The sequence below is a fragment of the Pleurodeles waltl genome, chromosome 7 (genome assembly GCF_031143425.1).
Source record: "Pleurodeles waltl isolate 20211129_DDA chromosome 7, aPleWal1.hap1.20221129, whole genome shotgun sequence".
In the NCBI taxonomy this organism is placed as follows: domain Eukaryota; kingdom Metazoa; phylum Chordata; class Amphibia; order Caudata; family Salamandridae; genus Pleurodeles; species Pleurodeles waltl.
This window is the reverse complement of record NC_090446.1, coordinates 934,851,344-934,877,580: the sequence shown is the minus strand read 5'-3', so window position 1 is coordinate 934,877,580 and position 26,237 is coordinate 934,851,344. Positions and strand designations below refer to the sequence as shown.

General features: G+C 44.2%; 1 protein-coding gene across 2 annotated transcripts in view; it reads left to right on the top strand.

Annotated features, from left to right (window-relative positions):
• GEMIN5 (gem nuclear organelle associated protein 5) overlaps window positions 1-26,237 on the top strand; it is a 330,369-nt gene that overhangs the window by 120,844 nt on the left and 183,288 nt on the right. For both annotated transcript variants that reach the window (XM_069199624.1, XM_069199625.1), the window contains exons 8-14: window positions 11,783-11,948; window positions 13,663-13,875; window positions 14,787-14,872; window positions 18,747-18,829; window positions 20,791-20,927; window positions 23,148-23,221; window positions 23,317-23,498. In XM_069199624.1, the coding sequence (XP_069055725.1) occupies window positions 11,783-11,948; window positions 13,663-13,875; window positions 14,787-14,872; window positions 18,747-18,829; window positions 20,791-20,927; window positions 23,148-23,221; window positions 23,317-23,498 (941 nt within the window). The remainder of the gene's footprint in view (window positions 1-11,782; window positions 11,949-13,662; window positions 13,876-14,786; window positions 14,873-18,746; window positions 18,830-20,790; window positions 20,928-23,147; window positions 23,222-23,316; window positions 23,499-26,237) is intronic.

Sequence of the window (26,237 nt, the reverse complement as noted above, 5' to 3'; positions counted from 1 at the left end):
GACTTCATGCTTCCCCAATTTTCCAAGACCCGGAGCGAGCCCAGCTAAAAGAATTTTATGAGGCTATGTGCCTCACCTTTGGGCAGTCTGACTCCACTGGCACACCTTTGGGCCCTGCAGAGTCGGAATGGGCCCCTTTGGGTTCTGTGCCGAGGGACACACATGGATCCATTCCTGGATCCAAACCATTGCCGGTTGTGCCACTTTGACCTTCTCTGGCACCAGTTCCGACGTCAGTGCTGCCCGTGCCACTGGGCAGCGCTGTCCCCATCCTCATTGCTGACACAGAGACGGAGGGTGGTGTACGACGGCAACTCTGGCACCGACATGGGGCCTTGTCCCCTATGTCAGATCCTGAGCATTATTATTATGGGCTAGGTTACGGTGAGATTAGGGGACGGGCGGGGGGAGAATCACTGGGCTCTTTATAATATCTCTGACCCCATGGACTGGCATGCAGACGTGGGTGAAACTAGTAGATGGGACACCTCCCCAGATACTGGCATCCTCTCTCCCCCTATTGTAGCTACAGAAGAGGGTGCTTTATACTCCATGGTGGTGTGGAGAGCAGCTGAGGTTCTGGACCTTGATCTGCCTTTGGTGGCAGTCAAGACTAATCTCTTGACCAAAGTGCTTCAGCCTGGAGCTTCATGCTCTGAGCCACAGCTCCCCTTTAATGAAGCCCTTACAGATGTCCTTCTGGGTACCTGGTCCAAATCCAGCACAGGGGCTCCTGTGAACAGGACTGTTGCCTGCCGCCATCGCCCTGCATCAGGTGACCCAGGTTTCATAACCCAACACTCCACCCCTCAGAGTTTGGTTATCCAAGCCTCTATTGCTAGGGAATCCAAGAGGCTGGACACACTGGGGAAGAAGGTGTTTTCTTTCGTCAGCCTGGCACTCCGGTCCATTAACACCACATACCTTTTGGGCCATTAATCCCACAGGCTGTGGGATACAGTTGCACAAGTGCTGCCTGGGCTGTAATTTACCAAGCAGTTGCTGACAGGAGAGACACGACAAAGTTCATGATCCATCGTGGACTGGACACGACCAACTGCTTGACTCAACAGTGACCTTGAGGTGCAACGCCTGGTTGAGGACGTCTGGCTTTTCAGGGGATGTCCACGCTAATCTATGGAAATGCTCTTTAATGGCACCAGTCGCTTCGGAGAGAAAGCAGACTCTTGCTCGATTGCTTCAAGGATTCTTGTGGTACGGCCAGGTCCCTAGGCCTCACTGCAGCCCCTCTTACACCTCAGTCTGCTGCTCTTCTCCCATTTCGTGGCTACAAAAGGGGAGCCCAACCACATCCATTCCCCTCCAGCCACTGTGCCACGCATGCTGCCCAGCCTCTTCGTGGCCAGGGACGTGGGATCCACCATTCCCGTGGATCAGGAAGCCAGCGGTCTGGCCAGTCTACAACCCCACCTCCCCTGCAGCTGCCTCCAAACCTTTCTATTCTGACACTTCCCCATCAGGGACCAGTCGGAGGAAGAATCCTCCATCACCTGCTCCTCTGGCAGTCCTTCACATCGACAGGTGGGTTTTGCAGGTAGTCCGAAGGATCTAGACCCTCCCCTTCAAGACTGCCCCTTCATCTATACAATCATCCTACCATAGAATGGCAGCGGATCACTTGGCACTTCTCCGAGAGGAAGTTATGTCTCTCTTGGCCAAGGGAGCCAGTGAGAAGGGTCCCTATACCATAAGCATGTCATGGTTGTCATTCCCACTATTTCCTGGTGCCCGAAAAGGACAAGGTTCTCTGCCCTATCCTAGACCTTCGGTCCCTCTCTTTCTCAGGAAGAAGTTCAAAATGCTCACTCTGGCTCAGGTTTTATCTGCCCTGGACCTTCGGAGACTGGATGGTAACGTTGGACTTGGAGGACACTTATTTTCATATTTCTGTTTTGCCTACCCACAAACTTTACTTGCGGTTCACGGTGAGCCACGAGCACTTTCAGTTCACTGTGCTCCCTTTTGGCCTTACCAGCGCCCCTCAGGTGTTCACCAAGGTCATGGTAGTGGTTGCAGCTCATCGGTGCAGGTCAGGGGTTTTAGTCTTCTCCTACCTTGATGACTGGCTGTTGAAGGCAGGCTTACCCCAGGTTGTCATCTCACATATTCAGAGTACAGCGGACCTCCTGAATTCACTAGGGTTCACTAGAAACATTCGAAGTCACACCTTACTTACTCTCAGGAGCTCCCTTTCATTAGAACTGTTCTGGACACAGTGCAGTTTTGGACTTGTCCTCCCGAGCTGTGAGTTCAGGATATTCAGGCTACGATTTTGATGTCCCAGCCTCTATCCTGGATTTTGGTGAGAATGACAGACTCCTGGGTCTCATGGCCTTCTGCATCATGCTAGTGACACATGCCAGTTTGCATATGCGGGCTCTGCAGTGGGACAGGGGGATTTTGCCCTGAAGTTCCAGTGGGTACTGCATCGGGAGAATCTCTCGGACATGGTCCAAATCTAGAAGGGAATTGCACAAGATCTGCAGTGGTCGCTAACGAACTGCGATTGGGCCAGAGGCTGATCTCTCTCCCTTCCCCAACCAGAGCTGACAGTAGTGACAGATGCATCACTCCTGGAATGGGTCAGCCACCTGGGAGAGGTGAAGATTAGAGGAGTCTGATCTCCGGCAGAGTCCGAACATCAACCTGTTGGAGCTTCAGGCGGTTAGACTGGCATAGAATGCATTTCTGCCCTCTCTCAAAAGGAAGGTAGTGCAGGCGTTAACGGATAACACCATCGCCATGTGGTACTGCAACAAAAAGGGCAGAGTGGAGTCGTAGATATTTTTTTTTAAGAGGCTCTGCGCCTCTGAACCTGGCTGGAACATCAGGACATTTTCCTGATGGTTCAACTTCTGGTGGGCTCTCTGAACGTCGGAGCGAACGAACTCAGCCGACAATGCTTAGTCGATCGCAAATGGCGTCTCCATTGGGGATTGGAACAAGGCCTCTTTCAGCAGTGGGGAGAGCCTTGGTTAGATCTGTTTGCATCCGTATAGCTGGCACAATGTCAACAGTATTGCGAGTTGGAGTTTCCAAGGCAGCAATCGCTCTGCGACGCTTTTTATCTCAAGCGGAACTCGGGCCTCCTGTTGTGTACCTTTCCGTCCATATCACTTCTGTCAGGAGTTCTCATGAAGATTAAGAACAACTGGACCCTAGTAATCCTTGTGGCTTTGGACTGGGCATGAAGTGTCTTCCGTCCCGAACTATTGGGCATGGCCATCAATCCTCGTATTAGACTGCCCCTTGGGTAGGATCTTCTGTCTCAGCAGCAGGGAAGGGTTCTCCACCCGAATCTGTCAAGTCTCCACCTTCTTGCATGGAGATTGAGCGGCAACAGTTGACAGCTTTAAACCTTCTGCCCGAAGTCTCTAATTTCACCTTGGCAGCCAGGCGTCCCTCCACCAAAACGGTATACGCCTTTTATTGCAAGAAATTTATGGCATGGTGCCCAGAGAAGTCTTGACCCCCTTTCTGAGGTTCTCTTGTTTATGGTTTCTTCGCCCAGCTGGGCTCTGCTTTGGGAACTCTCAAAAATTACTTATCTGCTATATGTTTTTGCGGTTGCCTGATCACCCATCCTTGTTTAAATCTCCAGTTGTAAATAGGTTCCTTAAAAGCCTTATTCATTTGTTTCCTCCCGCTCCTTTCGTTAATCCCCAATGGGATTCTAATTTAGTTTTGACATTTTTGATGTGCACTTGTTTCGAGCATCTCCACAATTGTCCTCTCAGGCTTCTAACTCTGAAAACTGTCCCAAAAAGAGCGTTGACGTTCTACCTTGATCATACAAAAGAGTTCCGGGTGAATGGTCAACTCGGTCAATTATGTGGATGCGGAGAAAGGTTGGGCAGTGCAGAGCAGACCATCTACAGATGGGTCTCACTCTCAATTAAAATCTGCTACGCACTGGCCAAGAAGCAACTGAAGGTTTGCATGCTCATTCTACCAAAGCAACAACTGTGACCACTGCGTTAGCAGCCAGAGTTCCAGCCCTTTATATCTATTCAGCGGGAACGTGGGCAGCCTTGCACACGTTCACCAAAGACTACTGCCTGGACAGTCAGGTCTGTAGGGACGGGTACTCTGCCCGTTCAGTCCTGCAGGACTTTTAAGTTTGATCTTGGTTCGCAGACCTACCGCTGGGGACGGTATTGCTTGGGTATCTATTCACAAGGTAAGGAATCTGCAACTAGAAGCCTCTTTCAGCTGAACAAGTTACTTGCCTTCAGTAACGCCTTATCTGGTAGAGATATATTATTGTTGCAGATTTCTTACTGACCCACCCGTCCTCCCTGTACGAAAGTACCCTCTTTTTGTCATGGTTACCCCCACTTTTTGCCTCCTGTCTGTATGCTTTGACTATTTTCACTGGGTTCCTGCTATCCAGGACCCCAGTTATTGTGCTCTCTCCATCTAAATTTGGTTGTCTAGGACTTTGCACACCCCACAGTTGGCATACTGGTTCCCCCATATAAGTCCCTAGTATGTTGTACTTAGGTACCCAGGGCTTAAGTACCATAGCCCAGGGGTTCCTCATGGGCTGCAGCTTGTATTATGTCACCCATGGAAGCCCATGCAAAATGTGTCAGTGGGCCTGCCATTGCAGCCTGCGTGAAAAAGTGCTTGCACCCTTTCACTACAGGTCACTGCACCAGGTCTCTAAGTCACCCCTATGATAGGCCCTCCTAGCCCAGAGGGCAGGGTGCAGGTACCTATGTGTGAGGGCACTCCTGCATGAGCAGAGGTGCCCCTACGAACTCCAGCTCCAATGCACTTGACTTCCTAAGTGCGGGGAAGCCATTTTACCTATGCACTGGACACAGCCTATGTTCATCTACATAATGGTAACTCCGCACCTGGGCATGTTTGGTATCAAACATGTTGGAATCATACCCCAATACTATTGCCAGTACTGGTTGTATGACTGCATGCACTATGGGGGCTCCTTAGAGGACCCCCAGCATTGCTCCTACCAGTCTTCTGGGGTTTTCCCGGTAGGCCGCACTGCTGCCACCGCTCGGAAGGCAGAACAAAGGATTTCCTGTGTGAGAGGGAGGTAACACCCTTTCCCTGGAAATAGGTGTTACATGGCTTAGTCGGGGCAGCCTCTCCAAGCCACTGGTATACTTTGAAGGGCACATTTGGTGCCCTCCTTCCATAAACCGGTTTGCACCAGTCCAGCGACCCCTGTTCCCTGCTCTGGTGTGAAACTGGACAAAGCAAAGGAGAGTGACCACTCCCCTGCCCATCACCACCCTAGGGGGGTGGCCAGAGCTCCTCCAGGTGGCCGTCTGATTTTTGCCATCTTTATTCCAAGGTGGGCAGAGGCCCCTGAGAGCATCTGAGTGACCAAGTCAGCTAGGTGACATCACAGCCAGCTCCTGATAGGTGGTCACCCTGCTAGGTGACCAATTCCCTCTTCCTTGGCTATTTAGGGTCTCCCTCTTGGGTGGGGTCCTCAGATTCGACATATGAGATTCCAGCAGGACTCCTCTGCATCGTTTACTTCATCTTCTGGCCACTATGACTGCAAATGGACCCTCCAGGAACCGACAATCTGCAACTTCAGCAACGACTCCGCTCTGCAACATTGTTTCTCTGGCTCCTTCCAGCAACTGCAACATTTCCCCGGCTGTGCATCCTCTGAGGGCGGTGAATCTTAAGCTTGCTCAAGAAGTAAGCAGGATTATCCCTTGGAGTGGAGTCACTCCCCTGCATCTGCAGGCACCATCTGCAACGATGACCATCTGCATGGATCCTGCAGCACAGGTGGTGGTCTGTAGTGGTCCCCTTGGTACTCTCTACCAGCTGTCTAAAATGGGAGACGGTAAGCCCTTGCTTCTCCTTGCAGGACAGTGCCCCTGTGCAACCTGACTCTTGCAGCTACCAAGGCTTTTTTGCTCCTCCTCCAAGGGATCTTCATGTTCGTGGTAGCCCTGGCCCCCAGCACTCCTTCCTGCAAAAGACAGTCTCTTGCCTGCTGCTCTAGCGATGTGGGATTCCTCTTCAGGTGTGTTTAGTGGGCCTCACTGCGACTCCTTTACCTGCTGCCAGTTGGTTGCCTGTGGAGTCTGTCATTTCTTCTTGAGACTCTCCCAGTTGCTGAGGGTCACCCCAGATTCCCTTTCTTGGGTCGAGTCCCCTGGACCTTGCTGGTCCTCTTCACCTTTGCAAACCTTCTGCTCTGTCTCTTTCATTTGCCAAGGCTTGTTGATGGTTTTCCAGCACCACTAACCAACTGCATCTTGACCGCTGACTGACATCACTTGTATCACTTCTGGGACTTCTCTTCATCTCCTTTACTACACTTCTAACCTTCTTCGTCCACCATCGACCCGGTCCTGCATCCACAGAAGGGTGGGTAGTGGGCTCCTGCCACAACCAGATGCTCCATCACAAACTGGACTTGGTCCCCTTCCTTTGCAGGTCCTCTTCTTGTCAGGATCCACCTTTGGGTTCTTTCTGTCTTGGTTGGGTCTTGCATAACCCTTTTCCAAAGACCTCCTGTTGGTGTTGGGGAAAACCAGGTACTTACCTCTGCTCTCCTGGTCGCTGGGGTCCCTATTTCCTCCAGCTCCCTTCTACTGATTGAACTTCCTTGGGTGGGGGACTGCCTTTCACATTCCATTTTCTTAGTACATGGTTTGGACATCCCCTGGTGGCCTTACTGTTTACCTATACTTTTGCCAGTACTTATTGCTTTCTATGCTCTTTACTGATTGCTAATGTGTATATAATAGTGTGTTTACTTACCGCCAGTTGGGGGATTGCCTATTCAGCACTCTAGTATTTGTGTTACTATAATAAAGTACCTTTATTTTTGTAAAACTGTGTGTTTATTTCATGTGTGATAGTGCTGTGGGGCTATAGTGGTATTGCATAAGCTTTGCATGTCTCCTAGATAAGAAGATTTATTGTTTAGTTACTTAAAACCATAACAAAAAATAAAAAATAGATAATCACTATGTAAAAAGAAAAAAGAAAAAAAACATTTCTAATGTTACTAAGTATCCATCAAGTGATTATATACATTGTCTAGTCATTTCGATTCGCGCTCCATAGGAGCTCATTTTAAAACATAGTTGAGTATTGCTACTTAGGATTTTGCTTGCTCTAGGCTCCAGTGTGAGTAGAGCATCGCTTGATGCCATTATAGTCCATTGTCAGGCATTGAGCTGTGAGTTAACCTTCTGTGGTTCACAAGGGGGGGGCAGTGCTGATTAATTAAATCCTGCTTTTTGTGACACCTGCAATAGAAACTTCACCAAAGCACAGTTCAACTGTAGGTCATCAGGTGCAAAGCACGCCATTACTGCTTGTCTCCGTGTCCATATGCATTTTTCATAAAATTTGCTCTTTAGTAGGGCTTTTCGTTCTAGTGCAAGATGATTGCATGAACAGAGGACACGGAGATCTTCTGTGTCCTCACCGCACAGGCGGCAGATAGAGTTGGTTACGTCCTTCAACCAGGGGGCCACATTTAAAGCGAGTGGTAGGAGACCTAGTCGATACTTTAAGAATTCGTCCTTCGTCCTTTGTCCGTCTCGAGAAGTTGTGGCCTAGGTAGGACTGTGGTGTCGAAGACGCGTAGGTGTGCAAAGTCATCCAGGCATGAGACCTCCTTGAGAAGGCTGCTTTGTCCTCCAGTAGTGACTGGAGCTTAAGCGATTTCCCAGCTGCTTTCTTAAAGGCATTGTGCAGGATTGGGGTCCTCCACAAGTCGGTGAGCCCGGTCTTCTTAAGTGAATCATCTAAGTGGATTCTGAACGGGGAGGTGTTCTTGCGTTTAAGCTCTTGCCACATATGGTAGTTGAGAGCGCCCAGGGAGTCACAGCGGGCTTTGCTCCAAAAGTTTATATAGGCGACACGTCAAGCCAGGGATTGGTTCAGCAGACCAAACTCCAGTCTCAGTTGGGCAGGGGAGTTGAATCTGGGGATGTTGAAAATCGTCCGGTAAGCTTTGCTCAATGCATGGTTTAAGATATCAGAGTCCCTGACTCTTTGTACTTCGCTCCTGTATGTTATTGTGAGGAGGAGCTTGGCTTTTAGCACTTTTAAGAGGGGGGGTGTATGAGGGCCCGTTCAGAAGGGTTTTTAATCGTTTTAGAGATAGCGCTATGGCTAGCATTTTTCCCATTAGGCTTTTCCTTTGCACAAAGTTTCCCGATTTGTCAACTGTGACGCCAAGATATTTATACTTGTCTGTTTGAACAAGTTGTGTCTCACCCCAAAACCAGGCTCTCGAGGGTGCCTTTGTTCTAATTGACAGTGTGCGTGTTTTGCCAAGGTTTGCTGTCAAGGCATTCGTAGCTGTGTAGTGCTGAGTGGCGTTGAGTAGTCTCTGAAGGCTTGTTTCCAAGTGACTGAGTAGTACGAGATCGTTGGCGTACATGAGGCATGGTAGCTCAAGGTCCCCAGTTTTTGGAGGGTGCGAGTTTGTGAGGGTGAGTGCACCCGCTAAGTCTGCTAGATATAGATTAAACAGTGTGGGGGCCAGAACGCAGCCCTGTTTTAGGCCTTTGGTAGTAGGGATCCGCCTTGAGAGATGAGTGCCTGTGCCCAATTTTATCTGGACCCATGTGTCCGTGTGAAGGGCTATTATTAGGCATAGAAGTGGATGTGGGAGCACCCAGGTTTCAAGCTTCTTCCACAACAGGTTCCTGTCCACATGGTCAAATGCAGCCTTGAAGTCAACAAAGCATAGATGGAGCTGACGTTTCAGTGTTATAGCTTTGTCGGTTAAGAGGGATTTTGGCCATGACGTTCGTGATGGTGCCAGTATGTTTGAAGAATCCTGTTTGAATCATAGGGATTATTCGTTTTTCAGTAGACCATGCGAGCAGATGATCCAATAACATGCCTGCAAAGTACTTTGTGTCGTTGTCAATTAAGGCAATCAGAAGATAGCTATCGGGGAGCGACATGTCCCCTGTTTTAAAGATGGGGGAGATTATGGACCCTTTCCAGGACTGCGGTATCGTTCCTGTCAGACCTATTTCCAGGTAGAGGGGTTTGAGAATCTTTTCCCAGAAGGGTCTATTGTGCTTGAAGATTGCGTGCGTGAGGCCATTTGGTCCTGGGGCGCCTTCTCTCTGGCCCTTGGCTAACTGATTATGTATATTGACCGAATCAGTGAGTAATGTGTGCGTAGTCTTTAGTGAGGGCCTGTGTAGAGGAAGGCTTCCTGGTGAGGTCATGCTTTGTGTGACCATGCTAACTGATATTGGGCCGTTGAAATGGAGTCCAAGATATTTGGCCCAGACGGCTTCTGGTATATGCGATGTAATGGCACCATGGTATGGGCGTGTGAGGTTGCATATTGTACGCCAGAAGCGTGCGCTGTTATTACTCCTTGCGTCCGAATGTAGCCTGGCCCACAAGTCTTCGTTGAAGCTCCTATTGATTGCCCATTTTAGCTTCTTCAGTACCTGTTTGTGGTGCCTTAGGGTTGTCAGAAGGTCTGGATTACCCGGGCTGCCACGGAGTCGCCTTATACTGGAGTTGATTTCTCTTTGCATCTTGTAGTGCTGTCCTGTCCGCGTGAGTTACTTCTGCAGGAGGTGGCAGTCGCCTGTTGGAGATTGGTACCGCAAACATTCCGCTAAGCCTGGTTGTGAGTTGTTCTCATTTCTGCACTTCGCTATCATTTTGTTTCTAGTTCAAGTGCAAGATCCGTTGCTGCTTTGATGAGTTGATCAATGTTTGATTGCCCATATTTGACACGTTTACAATTTGTGGTGAAAGTGGTGATGTCTGCAATATTCGTTTTCTCCATTTTGGTTATCCCCAGGATGATGAAAAGTTCCTGTGGGCAGTGATTGCTCTCGCACCTGTTGCCTAGCTGAAAAGAGGCTACTTGCTTGAATAGTGGAAGAGAAACAAACGTGTAGTCAATTGTGGTGGATGCTGTTGTTGAAAAATATGATGCTGCCGGAGGCAAGTCCTCAGTAAATCTGCCGTTCAGGGCTCTTAGCTGTAACAATTCTAAGCCATTGAGCAGAGTCCTGCTGATTTTTGTCAGACGGCCATGTTTGTTGGCCCCTTGTATGGGGAGGTCCCAAGCGCTTGAAAGGGCAGTTGTGGTTTCATCTGTTGAGGATCCTAGTAGGTGCAGATTGAAGTCGCCTGCTACGATGATGTCGGCCGCGTCAGCTATGACGCAGCTGCTTATGTAGTTCTCGAGTAGAGCCGCTAAATTATTGGCATCACTGAGTTTGAGTTTGGGGTGAAGGTAGGTGTTTACGAGAACTCTCTGCTGCGGACGCACTCTTCGTGGCAGCAATTGACACAGTATTGATGGTGGAGCAGGTGGAATGCAAAGGGTTGACTCTAGCCGATAGGAGACGTAAGTGGCCAAGCCACCTTGTGGATGCCCATACTTTGCTTTCCTCCTAGATAAGTCTTAGTTGCTCATTCACAGCCATCTCTAGAGAGTCTTGGCATCCTAGACGCTGCCTACACTTCACTAATAGGGGATACCGGGACCTGGTATAAGGTGATAACACCTTAGGTGCTCACCACACACCAGTTCAGCTTCCTACATTGGGCTCCCTTTTCAGGGCCTTAGTTTTGACACACCAGTGGTCAGTGTTCATGGCTCTGCACTTCTGTTGTAGAAAGTCGTAAAAAGAAACTGATGTCAGTGCGCCAGGGTAGTGCCTGTATAAGACGCACAATGTCATATCTGGCACGGACAATGCGACGATGGATGCGGGGCCGATCGATGCCACCAAATGGCACACAGGGGTACTGCTCAAGAAAAATCTCTGGGTCCAGACTGACACCCAGGGAAATTCACAAGGTAAGGAATATGTAACTAGAATATGTCTCTACCACGTAAGGAGTTACCGAAGGTAAGTAACTTGCTCTTTCAGGAATACAAATGTGGTGACCCTACATTGTCCCCCACTGTATTTGTGCCCCTGCCCTCCCAGTCCCTGGAATGATGTTTCCCAAAATACAGCCCAACTGGGGCAAGTTTTCACGCTTGACACCATGTACTGGGGTATGGTCTCGCTTTCAGATTTCTGAAGAGTTTATTCATTCTCCTAACTCTAACCGTTTCATAGTTATGTGATTAAAATTCTTGCTGGCCACTGGCACTTAATCTCAATTTCAAGCCATTGACTAAGAATTCAGAAGGCTGTTGAACACCCTGTGTTCCCCTTTGGGATAACATTGGCACTAGTGCCTAGTACCATAAACATATATCTGTTGTCTTGCACATAAGGACTATAAACATTTTTGGGGGTTATAATTTTAAGTATTGTACTTTACCAGTGTATAATTAAAGACTTGATCCTTTTGTAAGTAATAGCTCCAATTGGATGTTGAGTTTGGGTGTCATTAACTATCTAAATTTCAAGCCCACCTCACCTCCATCACCTGCTAGAGTAACTCTGGACTGCTTTTCTTAAGTACTCTTACCAGGTCAAATGGGGTTAGCTCGGTCATTCTGAAGGAGTGCAAACTGGATTCATTAGTGGCCCCAAGATGCTAGTGGGAAAACACTTCCAACTCACATATACTGCCCATTTATCACTCATTTTATGTATGTCTTCTAGTTGGCCAGGACCCGCTTCTGCATAAATTGGCAATAAAGGTTTGTGTGTTGCTGTGAAGGATTTTTTTTTGTTTCCACTTGGGTATGTGGTCTGGCAGAAAAGGGTTGCATTGAAATATTGTATGCATTTCTTACTTTGTTACTGGATTCTTCAGGTTTTTACCTTTTTGTAAAACCATCATTTTTTCACAGGGGTGAACTGCTTCTCTGGGACTTGACAAAGTCTGGCAAGCAGAAATGGTCACTTCTGGGCGCTTCAACAGAAGGGCAGAACCACTCACGAATAGTATTCAATCTCTGCTCATTGCAAACAGAGGAGGGTCGGGAACTGCTGTTTTCCATCTCCCTGGACAGAGAAGTAAGAAAACCTTCCATTCTGATCACTTAATACCTGCTTACCTCCTGTCAATGCTTTAAAATGGTCGCCTCTTTGTTTAATGTAAACATGAAGTTTGTAATATTGCTTGGAACGAGCTGCACAGAAATAGGTTAACTACTAGAATGTATTTCTAGTATTGCAGCAAAATGAAAAAGCACATATTGCCATGGTGGGTCTGGCACCAAGATTATTACTTTGCCTGGTGAACACCATCACTCACAGTGATGTTAGCCAATGGCTGAAGTAGGAAGACCTGCTGCCCCATGTTCTATGCTATAGTAGGTGAAACAACCATGTGAATAACACAACCACAGACCAATGGATTATTCATTGAATAATTGATATATGCCCCCCCTCGTCTTTGCATGGGTTTCTTTGTGTGTCAACAGGGAGATGAAGGGGAATGTTGGGGAGAAGGTATAATGGTACCAAGTAGGTGGGCTTGCCTATGTCTTGCTTTCTGTGGCTTCCTAGCATTTTGACTCTTGCTTGATAGGAATTTTAAAGCATTAACCAAACATGAAAATGTCTTCAGTGTGCCAGTGTTTGGAATAAGGCAGGTTAGTCAGGAACACAGTGCATAAATTAGTGGTGTTAACTTGCGAGGACTAAGAGGCAAAGGAAGGTTTCCAGGTTGGTGGAATAGTTTGTGTTTTATTTGTCTGTGGTACTGAGGAAGGGTAGGGGTATGCACCATTTACCAACTCGGTGGATGTGTTGTGTTTTAGCTGCCTTTGGAACTTGAGAAAAATAAGGTTGTGCAAAAGTTCCTTTTGTGTAATTAAACGAAATTTCAGAAAAATGACATGAAATGGAAATCTGTTATTTAGTGGTACATTTTAGTGCAAAATGCCTCTTTGTGACTATTTTGGATGCAAGGTCGCATTTTGCGTGGGACAACCTACCAAAAAATAGAAGTGCTGGGAACAACAGACGCTCACATACTTGTCATTGGTAGTTTTCCTTGCATCCACAATAATATTTTTACTAAAACAGTCTTAAATCGCGTGAGCAGGCTTAATTGCGTCATTTTGTTAAAATGTTAATGTAACAAGCAAAACGCGAAATGCCAGAAATTATGCAAGATTATGACTGTGTAGTGACAATTTCACCTGGGTCTAAAGAAAAGTTCTGGAGTTGGGTGAAGTGTGAGACCGGATATTTCACAAGAAGGCCCTCTGTGTACAAAGTGCTCTGCCTACTCTGACGTTTCCTAATGGTTAAGAGCGAGAAGCCAGAGCCAGAGCTCAAACTTAGTGCTCAAGGAAAAATGTCTGGTGGTAAATTGGTTTGCATTCATGAACACTCTTAAATTGATTCCTATCACTTATTACCAGACAGTGTGGTGTCAGAAACCCTGGACATACAGCACGGTGCTTGCTAATATCAAGGTTTAGACTGTAGATTCTGACATAGCCTGCCTCCTACCCTCACTCTTTCTGAGCTGCGTTCTAGAGATGCTCCTGCTGATTGTTTCTAAAACCTCCTGTCTCCTCAGGTCATCCTGTGATTTTGCTGAATATCTATAAACTGTTGCCTCCTTCTAATGTTTCTTTCAACTTATGCTTAAGTTTTCTCAAGCCGTCTTCTTCCTTTACTTACATCCTGTCGGTAAACTCAAGTTCTAAAGTCAAGGGACTCTTCTGGTTGTGTTGTTTTCTTTGCAACTGCTGATTTTCTTCTGTGTCCACAGGTGAAGTGCTGGGATCTGGCTTCCTTGGAATGCTGCTGGACACTTCCCTCTCTTGGAGGATTTGTTTACAGCCTGGCCTTCTCCCCTGTGGATGTGGGTTGCCTCGCCATTGGTGGTGGAGACAGCATGATTCGGGTGTGGAACACACTGTCTATCCAGAATTCGTATGACGTCAAAACCTTATGGCAGGGGATCAAAAACAAGGTCACAGCAGTAAGTGTGGGTTACCCTCAAGGATTATGATTGGGTGGACATATCACTTTCAAACACCATTTTTGCAGAAAAGGCTGTTTGAGTTTTAGAGAAGCTTTAACATATGTGGAGGCCTGGGTTTGTGCGCACATTACCGGCTACTGCTTTTATCATCTGTTTGCTTCTTGTTTTGGGAGGGCGCAAACCATGATTCAGGATGACAATCTGCACAGCAAGTGGAGCTTTCTTGATTACGTAGTGCACCATAAGCGTGATGAGCACATAAAGCCTTTCCTTGTGTGCAGTGCATAGTTCAATATGTGTAATGTTCACTCATTGTTGGTCTTTGGATATCTCGTTCACATGGTACTTATTTCTTCTTTTGTTGAGTTTCTTCGATTTAACAATACTCTAGCGAAGTGAAACTTTTTATTTACATTTACACCTGCCATCAGTGGTGGAAGCACAGCTTTAAAAAGTTAAAACTAAAACTGAGAAACAGAGCTCACATGCTCTCTGCTGGATAAGTGACAGCAAATGGTGGTGGCTCTGCCTGGCAAGGCTCCAGTAGTGTAACATCATGGGGTTAACAGAAAGCCAAACTCTTTCATTTAAGCTTGCTTACGTGGTTGAGCATGCAGCTGAAATAATAGTGCCTGGGAAAGCAAAGCAAATCACTGCTAATAGTGCTCTTCAGGCAAGACTTGGATGGCTTCTTAAGTGACCTCCTCTGGGTGTGCGAACCAAGTACTCATCTCAGAGTGACTCTTGATGGCCAGGACTGGGATTGCTAATGAAGTAAGAGCTGAAGGTAAGTAGGCAAATAAGGTTTTTACCAAAACTAAATAAATGAATATATAGTTGAGTGGCTTGTAGGTAGCGTGTTGTCTGCTCTGTCCAAGGACTGAATTCAGTGTTTATGCTTCTTCCAGCTCTCCTGGCACCCTTCAAGAGAAGGCTGCTTGGCTTTTGGGACTGAGGACGGCAAAGTTGGCATTTATGACACCTACTCCAACAAGTAAGGATCCTTTCTTTGTAGTATTCAGGCTTGCTGGAAGCTAGTTAAACATTAATTAATGTTTGATAAAAGTGATCTAGAGTGAGGAGCTACTCTACTGGCTGACTTCTCTGTCCAGGAATAAAAAGCCCTGAGACAGTTTTAGTACTCAGGCCATAACCCTGTCTATTTGTGAACCTTTAAATTGACCTCTACCGCTATCCAGTACATTTCAGTGATTTTGTTGACTTACCCCTCAAAAATGTTGTTTCCCTCATATACTTTGATTCCCTCAATGTACTCCAAAGCCCATATACCACCTGTGGTCATTATAATCAGATCAATTAGTCCTCCATCTGTACTGTCTACCTCTGACAACTCAGTAAACGTTCTGCTTCATAGAAGCTATACACCGTCATAAAACCATCCTCTGTGGCAGTCTGAAAACCGGTGATATTAGGCGTTCTCATGTGCTATTCCTATAACTTTTCGCATCCTTCACCCATAAGAAATAAGTGTTCTTTCATCTTTAATCAAAATTGAGCAGGTCCGCACGGGCTCTTGTTGCTTTACATCAAAATTTCCACTAATCATGGTTCATGGGCAACCATTTATACAGAGGATACCATAGGAAGATTCACAATGCCCATTTTCAAGAAAACAGGATGCACTTTACATGATACTAGCATGAAGGTTTGACAAAGATGGCAACACAGCATTTTTGGTACTTTGCCATTATTTTAACACATATTCTCTGCTGTTTATCACAAGCTTTGAGGTCATAGTTAGACACAGTGGATTTAGTACTTGTGTTCAGAACCATACTGGCACTACTGCTGTTCTTGTTTGGAATGAAAACAAGTGCCTGTAATGTGCATAGGGCAGTTTTTGATGGGTAATCGAGGAAGCTAGTCTGGTCCCTCTTGCAAATTTTGCCCTTGGTATCTTTCTACTACCCTCGGTCTTCCATACATTAGTCTTGGATACACCATTATGTTTTTTTTGCTTTTGTGCATTAGATTTTGACTACTGATAGATGTGATTGCATGGTGTCTTTTTGGCTTTGGAATAAGTCTGGATAAGACCAGAAAAGAGACAGCTGCTCAAAATCAAACAGCATGATTGGTTCTGTTGTTACCATTCTGACACTGCACCTGCAGTGCTCCCGTTTTGGATAATCCAGTAATTCATTTGAGAGCATATGATGTCTGATAGGCACATGTGTACCTCACAGCATGCAGATATCATCTGATACGTTTTGAAAACTGAAAAGTGTTAGATATAACAGTGTTTGACACATTGCTACCATTAGAGGATGTTTTTGGGTATCAATAAAACCTGATAATGTTGATAAATTTCCATCTTAGGGTTGCTGACACTATCAGTGAAGGTAGGAAGTCCCTGTCTCACCTTGTGCGATCTGTGCACATTTTTCTATAGGTAGGGATCCCTTTAAAGGCCCTGATGAATGCCCCTGCCCAGTATATGGTACATGGAAGAGCAGAAACATGTTGGCACAATAAAAGGCTATTAGGGCCATTTTACCTCCAAGCATCTACATATAATTCATTTGATTCTTGTAATCATACCCAATGTACAACCTAATGAAGGGCACTCCTGTATACCTTAAGGTATTTTTAAGTCTTAACTGGATCACTGTCTTATCAAGACATTAACCATGAACATATCTTAAGAACTCCCTCATAGTAGAGTTTGCTGTGGTAGCACCATCTTGCCAGGGTGGGATGAGGTGGTAAATGATGAAGCATACCACATTACATGGGTTAGTACTGATCCATATCTATAATGGCTTTTTGTCTTGTCTGCCACTAGGTATTTGAGAAAGGATTGGAAATATAACCCATCCTGTACTACTGTTCACCATACCTTTGTGATATTGAGTTTTCATTGAAGGAACTAAAGAGAATTCCCCTCCTTTTTCTCTCCTTATGCTTGCATAAAATTTAAAGTAGTAAGCCTATGCCACAATATTTTGCATAATCAATACGAGTACTCCTGAATCACCACCTAATTTGCCTGTTGTCTACCATCTCGCAATTTAAGATCACGTCTGGGTGTTTTTTTCCCCAAGTTCTGAAAGCCAAGAATGGGGGGATGTTCTCTGTCAGTGACCACCATCAAAATTTGGAATTCTTTCATTGGCTTTACGTTCCCAATCTTATCTTGGAGCTTTTAGGTAAAATATCAAACCTTCTTGTTCCTTAACAACATCCAAGTTACTGCCTGCCCCACCTTTTTATTCTGGAATCTTCACAAGGCTGCCTATTTCTAGGCTGTCTTTCTGCTTTAATTTGTTTCCACTCTAAAAGCAGGGTCTTTGTTCCAGAAGTAGCTGTTTAGCACTTTTATAAATGTGAGAAATCAGTAAATAAATGAGTTATAAATGCAGGCTATATGGACCAGAGGCCATTACTGAATTATTTGCCTAGACATTGGGCAGTCTCTGCAAACCAGTCTAGGACAGGGTTTATAAAGGGCAGGAATATTGCTGGGGACATGCCTTCACTGAGGCTGGGACTAGATTTGGATACTTGGAGGTGAGCAGGACTGTGTGGCAAGAAGCTGATCCCTGAGCTCCGTTAGACTCCGCTGACTGATGAGTCTCCCTATAGGAGGCCTGCATCGAAACTAGTCTGAAGAAAGACTTAGACCAAAGCTCTGGTAATGGATGTAGTTCCATCACTGTATGGCTTTTATATAGAGTGAACATGAACCATGGCTGCCCTACCCTTACCATTAAGGTGCATTATCTGGTCTTTTCTAGCCCCTAAGAGACTCTGATGTCTTGTTGTCATTCTGTGAAGTTGGACTGTATTTCGTTAGCTGGAGCTTGTCTTCCAGTTTCCGGAGCTAGTTAAACATTGAGTTCCAGAAATACTGCACTTTCTTGCCATCATCGGACCATAACACTAATGTAAAGATCCCACTTGGAGCTTTGGCTCTATATTTTGGTAGTCCGGATTTCTCCTTTGGTGCTGGCACACTTCTGTGTGTGCCCTTTATTTTAAGAGCTGGAAAACCAGTTGATTTCTTGACTGGTCTGCGTTCTGAATGGGCACAGACTACTGCATCGCCCGAATTCATCTGTAATGGAAACACTTTACATCAATGGTTCCCAACCTTTTGACTTGTGAGTTAAAACTGACATTGCTCCTATTACAAATTCCTCAATTAGTACGGCCTTATCATTTGACAAAGGGACAATCAGGCAGTCTATTTTTGAAGGATAAAACAATCCTTGTATATCCCTAAACAGGAGACCAAAATAAGCTGAAACCTTGCCTCTGAGGTAGGAACATAAGATACTGTAGAATGTGAACATCATGCAAGGAAACACATTACTTAGGGAAGCTTGTCTCATGCTCATGAGGCTGTCAGCCTTAGTGACAGAATCTATATAGGGGTACTTAATGTAGTCATTTGTGCTATAATTTGACTTCAAAGTAGCCTCCCTATAAATGTCTCAAACTTGCCTCACGAGAGCAGCTGTGGCAGCTTTGCTGCTGGAAGAATGAAATTTAGGTTCACTAGGCAAAAGTAATTTTTTTTAAATGAAAAAAAGAAAAACATTGACTGTTATAGGAATGTTTCTTTATTTAAATGTGCTTTATGTATTGTAAAAAAAAAATATTAGTTTTGATAATCAAGTGTGTGTGTTCGTGCTTCCACAATCTGGCTTGGGCAAAAGCAGCAAGGCTGGCTGCAGTAACAGGTGACTGACTGTGCTCCCATTGAACAGGTCATATCTCTTCCAGGTGTCATTTTCGTACTTCAGTCCTGGTTTAGGTCTGTATTTATTATGTCTTGAATGCTCCTCTATGACTATTGTGTTACCCCCCATCAGATGTGATTTCTTTCTTTCTCTCCTACACAGGCCACCCCAGATTTCCAGCACATACCATCGTAAGACTGTGTATTCACTGGGATGGGGCCCCCCACTACCTCCACTCTCCTTTGGTAAGTTTACCAGATTTGAACACCAGGTTTCTAGATGTGTGAATCCAGTACACCCATTCCAGTGTATTTTCCAGTTAAAAAGTAAAAGGCTGAATTTTAACCTACTAAATCGGAAAGCCTGTACTGATCATTAAGGTACGCCCTCAGTTTACATTATTTCAGGTTCAAACTTGAGATAGCAATGCAGTATCAGGGTTTTTTCTGTTTATTGTAGGCAGAAAACCAATCGCCGCAGTCATCCAAAAGGTTACACACCTCCAGAATAAATCCAGACTTCAAAAGCTTGCCATGTCCCTAGGTTTCACTCATGCCTCCTTTGTCTTTGGGCCTTGGCTTCCAGTTGCACAGATCTTATAAACTTGGAATTCAAATTGAAAGTATGACTCCTGTTGAACTGATCCGATATGCTATGCTACAGACCTCTTGAGAACCTATACTGTAACCTTCAGTCAATATTTTTGTGTTATTATAAAAGGGTTAAGGGAGCTTGGCCTTAGCTGTGTTACATCTTGGTAGTCCCAGGACATTTACTTGTGAGAGAAGTAAGATGGAATCAGAGGTAGGACAAAGATAAAACACGCATATATTTGTAATGGCCTACGTTCATTTGGCCTGCGTAAATAGTTGAGGAAAGCTCTTAAATGCTTGACCCATGTACTTGAATAACCACCATGGGTAGGAACAAGGACTCTAAGTCTTAATGACATAGAAAGTTGGTCTTAAACAGCATCATCCACATGGTCCACCTATTTAGCCAGAGGACTAAAACAATACATGCAAAGCATTTGTGCAACAGTTGGAAAGCAGTAAAGAGTAAATTAATAGTTGATGTATTTTAACTTATGTTGGTTTATTTTGTCATAGCACTGCTATTTTAAAATATGTACACTTGTATAATTTTAAAGTTGAATAAAAGTTTATTAACCCAGTAAAGAGTAGGAAGGAAATACTAAAAGAACAAACTCTGTAAAAGATAACAAAGTACTAGTTCTTGTTATAGTATAACTGGCACTGTACACGAATCAGTCTAGGACCGGTGTATGGGCACAATCGAACTGTAGTACCAAGTTCTTAATTGCAGATTACACACTGCTGGAGATCTTTAGAGCATACACACACATTTAGCACACAAAAACCTAGAAATACCCTACAGGGGAACTAGGAACCACAGCCCAACTCTGTATTGAGGTAGAATAATGTAAGGTAATCCTGCAAGGCAGGTCACTTCAGGTTATCTGATGCCTAAGGAACTAAAAGGGCATACTACTTGAAAGTTGACAAGTTTGAGAATAAGTTAATGTAGCAAATCTGAGATAAGGTACACATTTCTGTTGGCTTCATTCTGTGAATGGACCAGTAAGCACCTGTTCCGGTGTTTTCCCTCAAAGTTCAAGCTTACCCCTTCCCTAGCATTGTTTATGACCCTTTTCTGGTTGACTAATGCTTAGTGTTTCTAGGGTGGAATCCCAATTTCGTTGGGTATTTTGGGTATTTTGAACAATGTTAAATGTTCCAATATAGTAACCATGGTCACCTCCTACCACTGAGCCTCAACTGATAGAGAGTTTAAGTTAAGCATAGACCAGGGGTATACTGCATACTATAGTTTCGTACTGTATAGCTTTGAGTTCTGATCTAGTTCCTACTTGTGATTTGGCCTTGATAGATTAGAGATTAGTGTTCTTTTATTTGGCTCTGGCTTTCAACATCCTAACTCCAGCCTCTCTCCGATACACACGCTTTAGTTGGGAGGAAAAACGTATTAAGATCTGGACTGATGCATGTGATATAGCCTTAATACTGGTGCCAGTGAGTGAGCCCTTTTTACTGCCATACCCCTCTTCCTCTCTGTCACAGAATTAAGAAACTGGAGTTATGTATCAGGTAGTGGGGGCATATGCCTCTCGATATGGTTGTGACACCCATTACTGTGTTCTAATAAGTAAATGATATTGTTTCAGGAGGAGAAGGCGACAGGCCCTCTGTAACATTGTACAGCTGCGGGGGAGAGGGGATCGTCCTCCAGCATAACCCCTGGAAGCTGAGTGGAGAGGCCTTCGACATCAACAAACTCATCCAAGACACTAACAACATAAAGGTATTGTGTGAGCAGTATGTTCATGGGGTGCATTAAAGCTGGAGAAAGCTAACTTGTGCATTCTACATGAAGTTTCATTTTGAGAAAGTTTTGCTTTCCATAATTTGTGTATGTTACTGAAACCCAAAAGAGCAGTGAACAACTGTTTTTGGTGCAAACACTCACTCTAGTCTAACCACATACAGTAAATCAATTGTTGCAACTTGCAAGATAGTTGAAAAGCCTCAACTACTGAAAGAGGCAAAACCTTTCTTTAAACCGAAATGTAATTGATGTTTTGTTAGTAAACATAATGATAGTTGGCAGTAAAAATTATATATATGAAAACAATGTGGTCAAAAGGTTGCTGGGCGGCGCACTCCACTGCCGGTGTCAAGTGACGGAGAAGACCAATCTCGGAAATATTTTACAAACAAAAGATTTCCCCGCACTCCGTAAGGTACAAATTCACGTGTTTTTATTGCAAGCAACAGCCACCTACGCGTTTCGACTCTCCAAGGAGTCTTGATCACGGTAAATGAGCCCCTCCTTTCTTTCCCTTTTTATTTTCAATATCCTCCCCGCAGTTACAATGCATTCTGGATATTGTAGTTTGTACAAATCTAAAAATCTTTGCATTTTAATTAAAACCAAATAGACGTTATTTGAACTTCACAGTTAAATTTTCACATTTCTGAGATGGTTTCATATATTGTAATTTCTCCAAGTCATTTATGACCATCTCATAAAATAAGTCCACTTTATTGCCTGGTGTTGATATAGGACAAAATCAAACACGAGGTGGGGTTAAATGCATAAAATTTCTTTTTGAGACAAAGAAATATTAAAGAGAAAAAACATTCTGAAATGCTTTTGGGAATGGTAGAATTGTGTCTAAATAATATCTTTACATTTGACAAGACTGTATACAAAGAAATGCGGGGAACTGACATGGGAATTTCTTTCTCCCCCAGCTACGCGAATCTTACGTTGGGCTGGTGGGAGAGAGAGATAGCATGGCAAGAGAAACATTCACAGTATTTGGGCAAGATAGTCTTATGGCTACGCTATATAGATGATTTGTTTCTGATTTGGGATGATACCAAACAGGAGTTCAGTGCTTATTTTCAAATTTGGAATCAAAATGACTGTGGTCTAAGTTTTACATATAATATTGACAAAAAACAAATCAATTTTTTGGACATTCGAGTTTATATAGAAGACAAGCGTATGGAGCTTTCTATAGCTCGTGACAGTGATACAGTCAAGATAGGGCTCCAAAAACTTAGTGCACTTGAAATTAAACAAAAGTAAAAATTATGCCTCAAGAGGCAAGGATATTGACATGACTCTGGCCACAGGTTCTGTGAGCTTCTGTAAAAGAAATAGTGGGTCTGTATTAGAGTGACTTTTACGCCTAGTCTCCCAGGAGGTCTGTGTACTCTTCCATACCCTAAATTGCTCCTCTGGTGATGTGCTTTACTGGATTTGGTGTCTAAGGTAGTCAGCAGAGGGAGGATTAAAGTGTGATAAAGATCCTTGTCCTTGGAACATGGAACGTCGGATCAAGATAACACTCAGTGTTCAGACATTCTCATCTAGAAAACACAATTCTACTTGCTGGGCTTTGGCTCCAAAGTACATGTGAATCGTATCAAGCCAGCAGTTACTGGGTGCCTAATTAAGGTCATTTTAGGCTAAAAGACCTGATACCACCTCACCCTCTTCATAGGAGATTGGTTTGTTACTTTTTACAACGCTGGCACAGCCACCAATTGAGTCATCATTCTTTGATCCAGTCAAAGTACACGATGCTGCTAGCTCTCTCTGTTATGCCTCAGCTTTCATATTACAAAATCGCCTCCAGTGTGTAGCTTTCTGTGAGATGTTGGGGAGCAGTAAAAACATTTCTGGCCGTTCAGTGCTAGGTATGCCAAACCACAATGGTTAGTCTCACTTGACCAGGTAAATAGTGTAGAAAAAAATGTAGTAGATTGACAGAGCTTTTGCTCCGACTAGGATTCCACTAAGAATCTGCTTTTTGGCACACAGTAAACCAATGAGAGGCAAAGATACTGTGGATAGAGACCCCAGGTCATAAAAGGGGTGTGTTTCTCCATTTAAAACAGATTTTGCTGTTAATATTCATCCTTATCTGCAGCCACTGAGGAGTGCCTATTCTTCTCACATGAATATTGTTTTACTAGTAGGTTAACATATGTACTTTTTTCATTGTTTAAGCACAAGTTACCTGGGCGGACAGAACTAAACTGGAAACCTGATGGCAATGTCTTGGCTCTGGGCAATGAGGATGGGTATGTGTGGAAGTTCATGACTGGCCAGTCTTCTTTCATCCATTTTGTGCATTTCTAAAATAAAGCTTTATTCTCACATTTGTCTTTTATTTTAGATCCATTGAAGTCCTGCAGGTACCCAATCTAAGGCTACTCTGCACCATTCAGCAGCATCATAAACTGGTAAATGCTGTAAGGTGGCATCACGCTCATGGAACACAGCCAGGTCTGGAATATATGCTTGCCTCTGGTTCCAACAATGCAGTTATTTATGTGCACAACCTAAAGAGTGTCCTTGGTGAGTGTTCACATGAGTTTTCTTTTTTCAGCACAATCCATTTCTGGTGAAAAATGATTGGTTAAATGTTCTAGTGCTTTTTCAAGAATACTGTGTGCTCAGGGGTACATTATTGTATTGGGCGAGTCAGAACTGTGTAAGTCTTTTGTTGTATTTTGGGTTGTTAACAGAAGCGTTGCTGTATACCACATGTTCGTAAGCAATGTGGTAACAATTGTGTCTCAGCTCCGTGAGTGCTTGTGGAGAACCGCCTCCTCCTGTACCACCATTAGTTGAAAGAGAATGTCCTCTCATTGTTTCCTATGTCCATCCTTTTTCCAAGAGGAACTGTTCCCTTGGTCAGTAAATCCTTTTAGGTGGTCTCAAGATGAACAACAAGCAGATACTGTCCATCGTGAACTGATTGTCACAGGAACTTAGAAAAATACCTCACAAAGGTGGGCAAGCATTGAGGTCACTAGATTTCAGACTTCAGAAAGCATTCAGTACCACTCAACAGTAATCACTGCATTGGCAGTTGGAGGCCAGATAGAATGCCTAATAAGCAAATGTTAAAGGAATCTTCAATGAAGGTAGCAATTTTGGAAGAAATTTGTAGGACCAGTAGGCTTAACCCTCCTGGTGCCCATTAAATGTCAACTTCCACCATTCTAGCTTTCTCTTTTAGGGAGGGTGCTTCAAATGTAGCTACGTGGGGGAGATCAAACCCCTCAAACATAAGCACTCCAGCATGCTAGAGGTTCTTGTCCCTCCAAATAGCTGTTCGGCTGACAGCACTTTGCCCCGGGTTGGTCCCAGTTGATGGAGAGGCTGGACAACCAAGCCTATTCCATGTTCTGAGAAACTAAAGCATCCAAGTTTGACGGCCAGATAAGATCCACTACTTTTATATTTACTGGGTCATTAGTCCACTGCATTATAGGGACGGAAATACTAGTGTGGCTTGAAAGATTTGTGCCACCCTTCCCTGTTCAGCTTTTTTGGATTGTCTTTTTCCTTGACAGTCTGGGAGTCCACAGTGATTTTCTGTATTCTCTGTGTCTGAACATTAAACAGCAGAGATAAGGCTCTTTTGCTTAGGTGTTGTAATCAATATGTAGATTCATCAGCTGTCTACTGCCCCCTCATAAGGAAGTTCTTTTTTTTATTCATCAGGAGATGTGAGGACTTACTGGCCACCGCCTGTAAACACTGTATGAGGGTAAGGGATAGTGGTGATGTACACATTCATGGGACAAGAAGAATGTATATTAGTGATAAGTGGGTGTATGGGAATGTGATACCAACAGGCCAAGTGCAGAGTGAATGGTGTCCATGCAAGATACAGTGTGTACGACTGTGCAAAATGAGGAATTTTCTGAATGTGGCCCTCATTCTCTGTGGATGTGGGAACCTGCAAGTCCTTTATTTCTATGTTCCTGGCCTAAACTATAGCATTATGTTGAACTGTGAAACAGTCCAGTGTACCTTATCATCATCTCTGCCCCATTCCGGGGTCTTACTGCATATTGCCTACCAAGAAGAGACACCTGGCTGAGGATGTCTGTGGTCAATCCACAAACTATCATGACCGGTTGGAAGCAGCTCTACCTTTGCCTTCAAGGCCAAATCACAGAAAATAAATGAAAAAACCTAGGACTGACCAACCATCATGATTGGAAGAGCATTCTTGCTAGCTCTAACCATTTCAATAATAATATCTGCATTTCAACTGTCTTTTGACCTCTGGCTCTAAATTCCAGTTCCAAGTCTCTGCTGATCAAGCCTGTAGTTTCAAGTTCATGTTTATTTGGACTAAACGCCCAAAATTCTTAAAATCTGACATTGTTAAAGACAAAAAAAGAAAGCTATGAGCTCAAAATGATGTGTGTGTGTGTGTGTGTGTGTGTGTGTATATGTGTGTATATATATATATATATATATATATATATATATATAGATAGATATAGATATAGATATCAACATAATACATTCCTCACCAAGCCGTAGGATCACTCGGACAACTTTTGGATGCATGAAAAACTGGTTTATTTATACAGTAAGCTTCTCTCCAAAGCGTTTCAGCCGTAGCCTTGGTCACTGATAGAGAGTTAGACCAATACAAGTAATGTTAAGTGACGCAAACAAAGGACTAAACAAGACATTTGTGTAGTATAGCTTAAAACAATTGTAGCAGCCAGCTTTGAATGGCAAGCAATTTTCATTTCGCCCAAGTACGTGCAGTGCCAATGTTGGAAGCAAATCATATAAACAGTCAGTACTTGCCACCTGTAATACTATTTAAAATAAATAAGTTCACATAACCATCATGACTGTTGGTCCAAACATAATTATACAATTAATCATTATGTAGACTAATCAGCACGATACTGACTTCCCTTGTATGTGTGACATCTGAAAATGTATACAAGTGTGTGATATTCACAATCTGAGTGCTTGTACTGTTCGAACTTAGGTACAAATGGAATAAGCATTACAATCAATTACGTGTTATATGGAGAGCATCAAGTGAATCATACTCCCACGCTGAACCGTTGGTATTTCACAGAGTTTATTTCGGAGAGTTTAGTGCACACCCCACACTTGTTACATGCCAAATGCTTAGATGTAGATGATGATACCATGCTGACAAACAGAAATGTTAGTGTACGAAGTAAATCTGTTGAGTCCATATGCCCCCCACGTCATGGTGAATACCATGCATACCACAGAAGTCTCTGTCACACCTCTGGTCTCCCC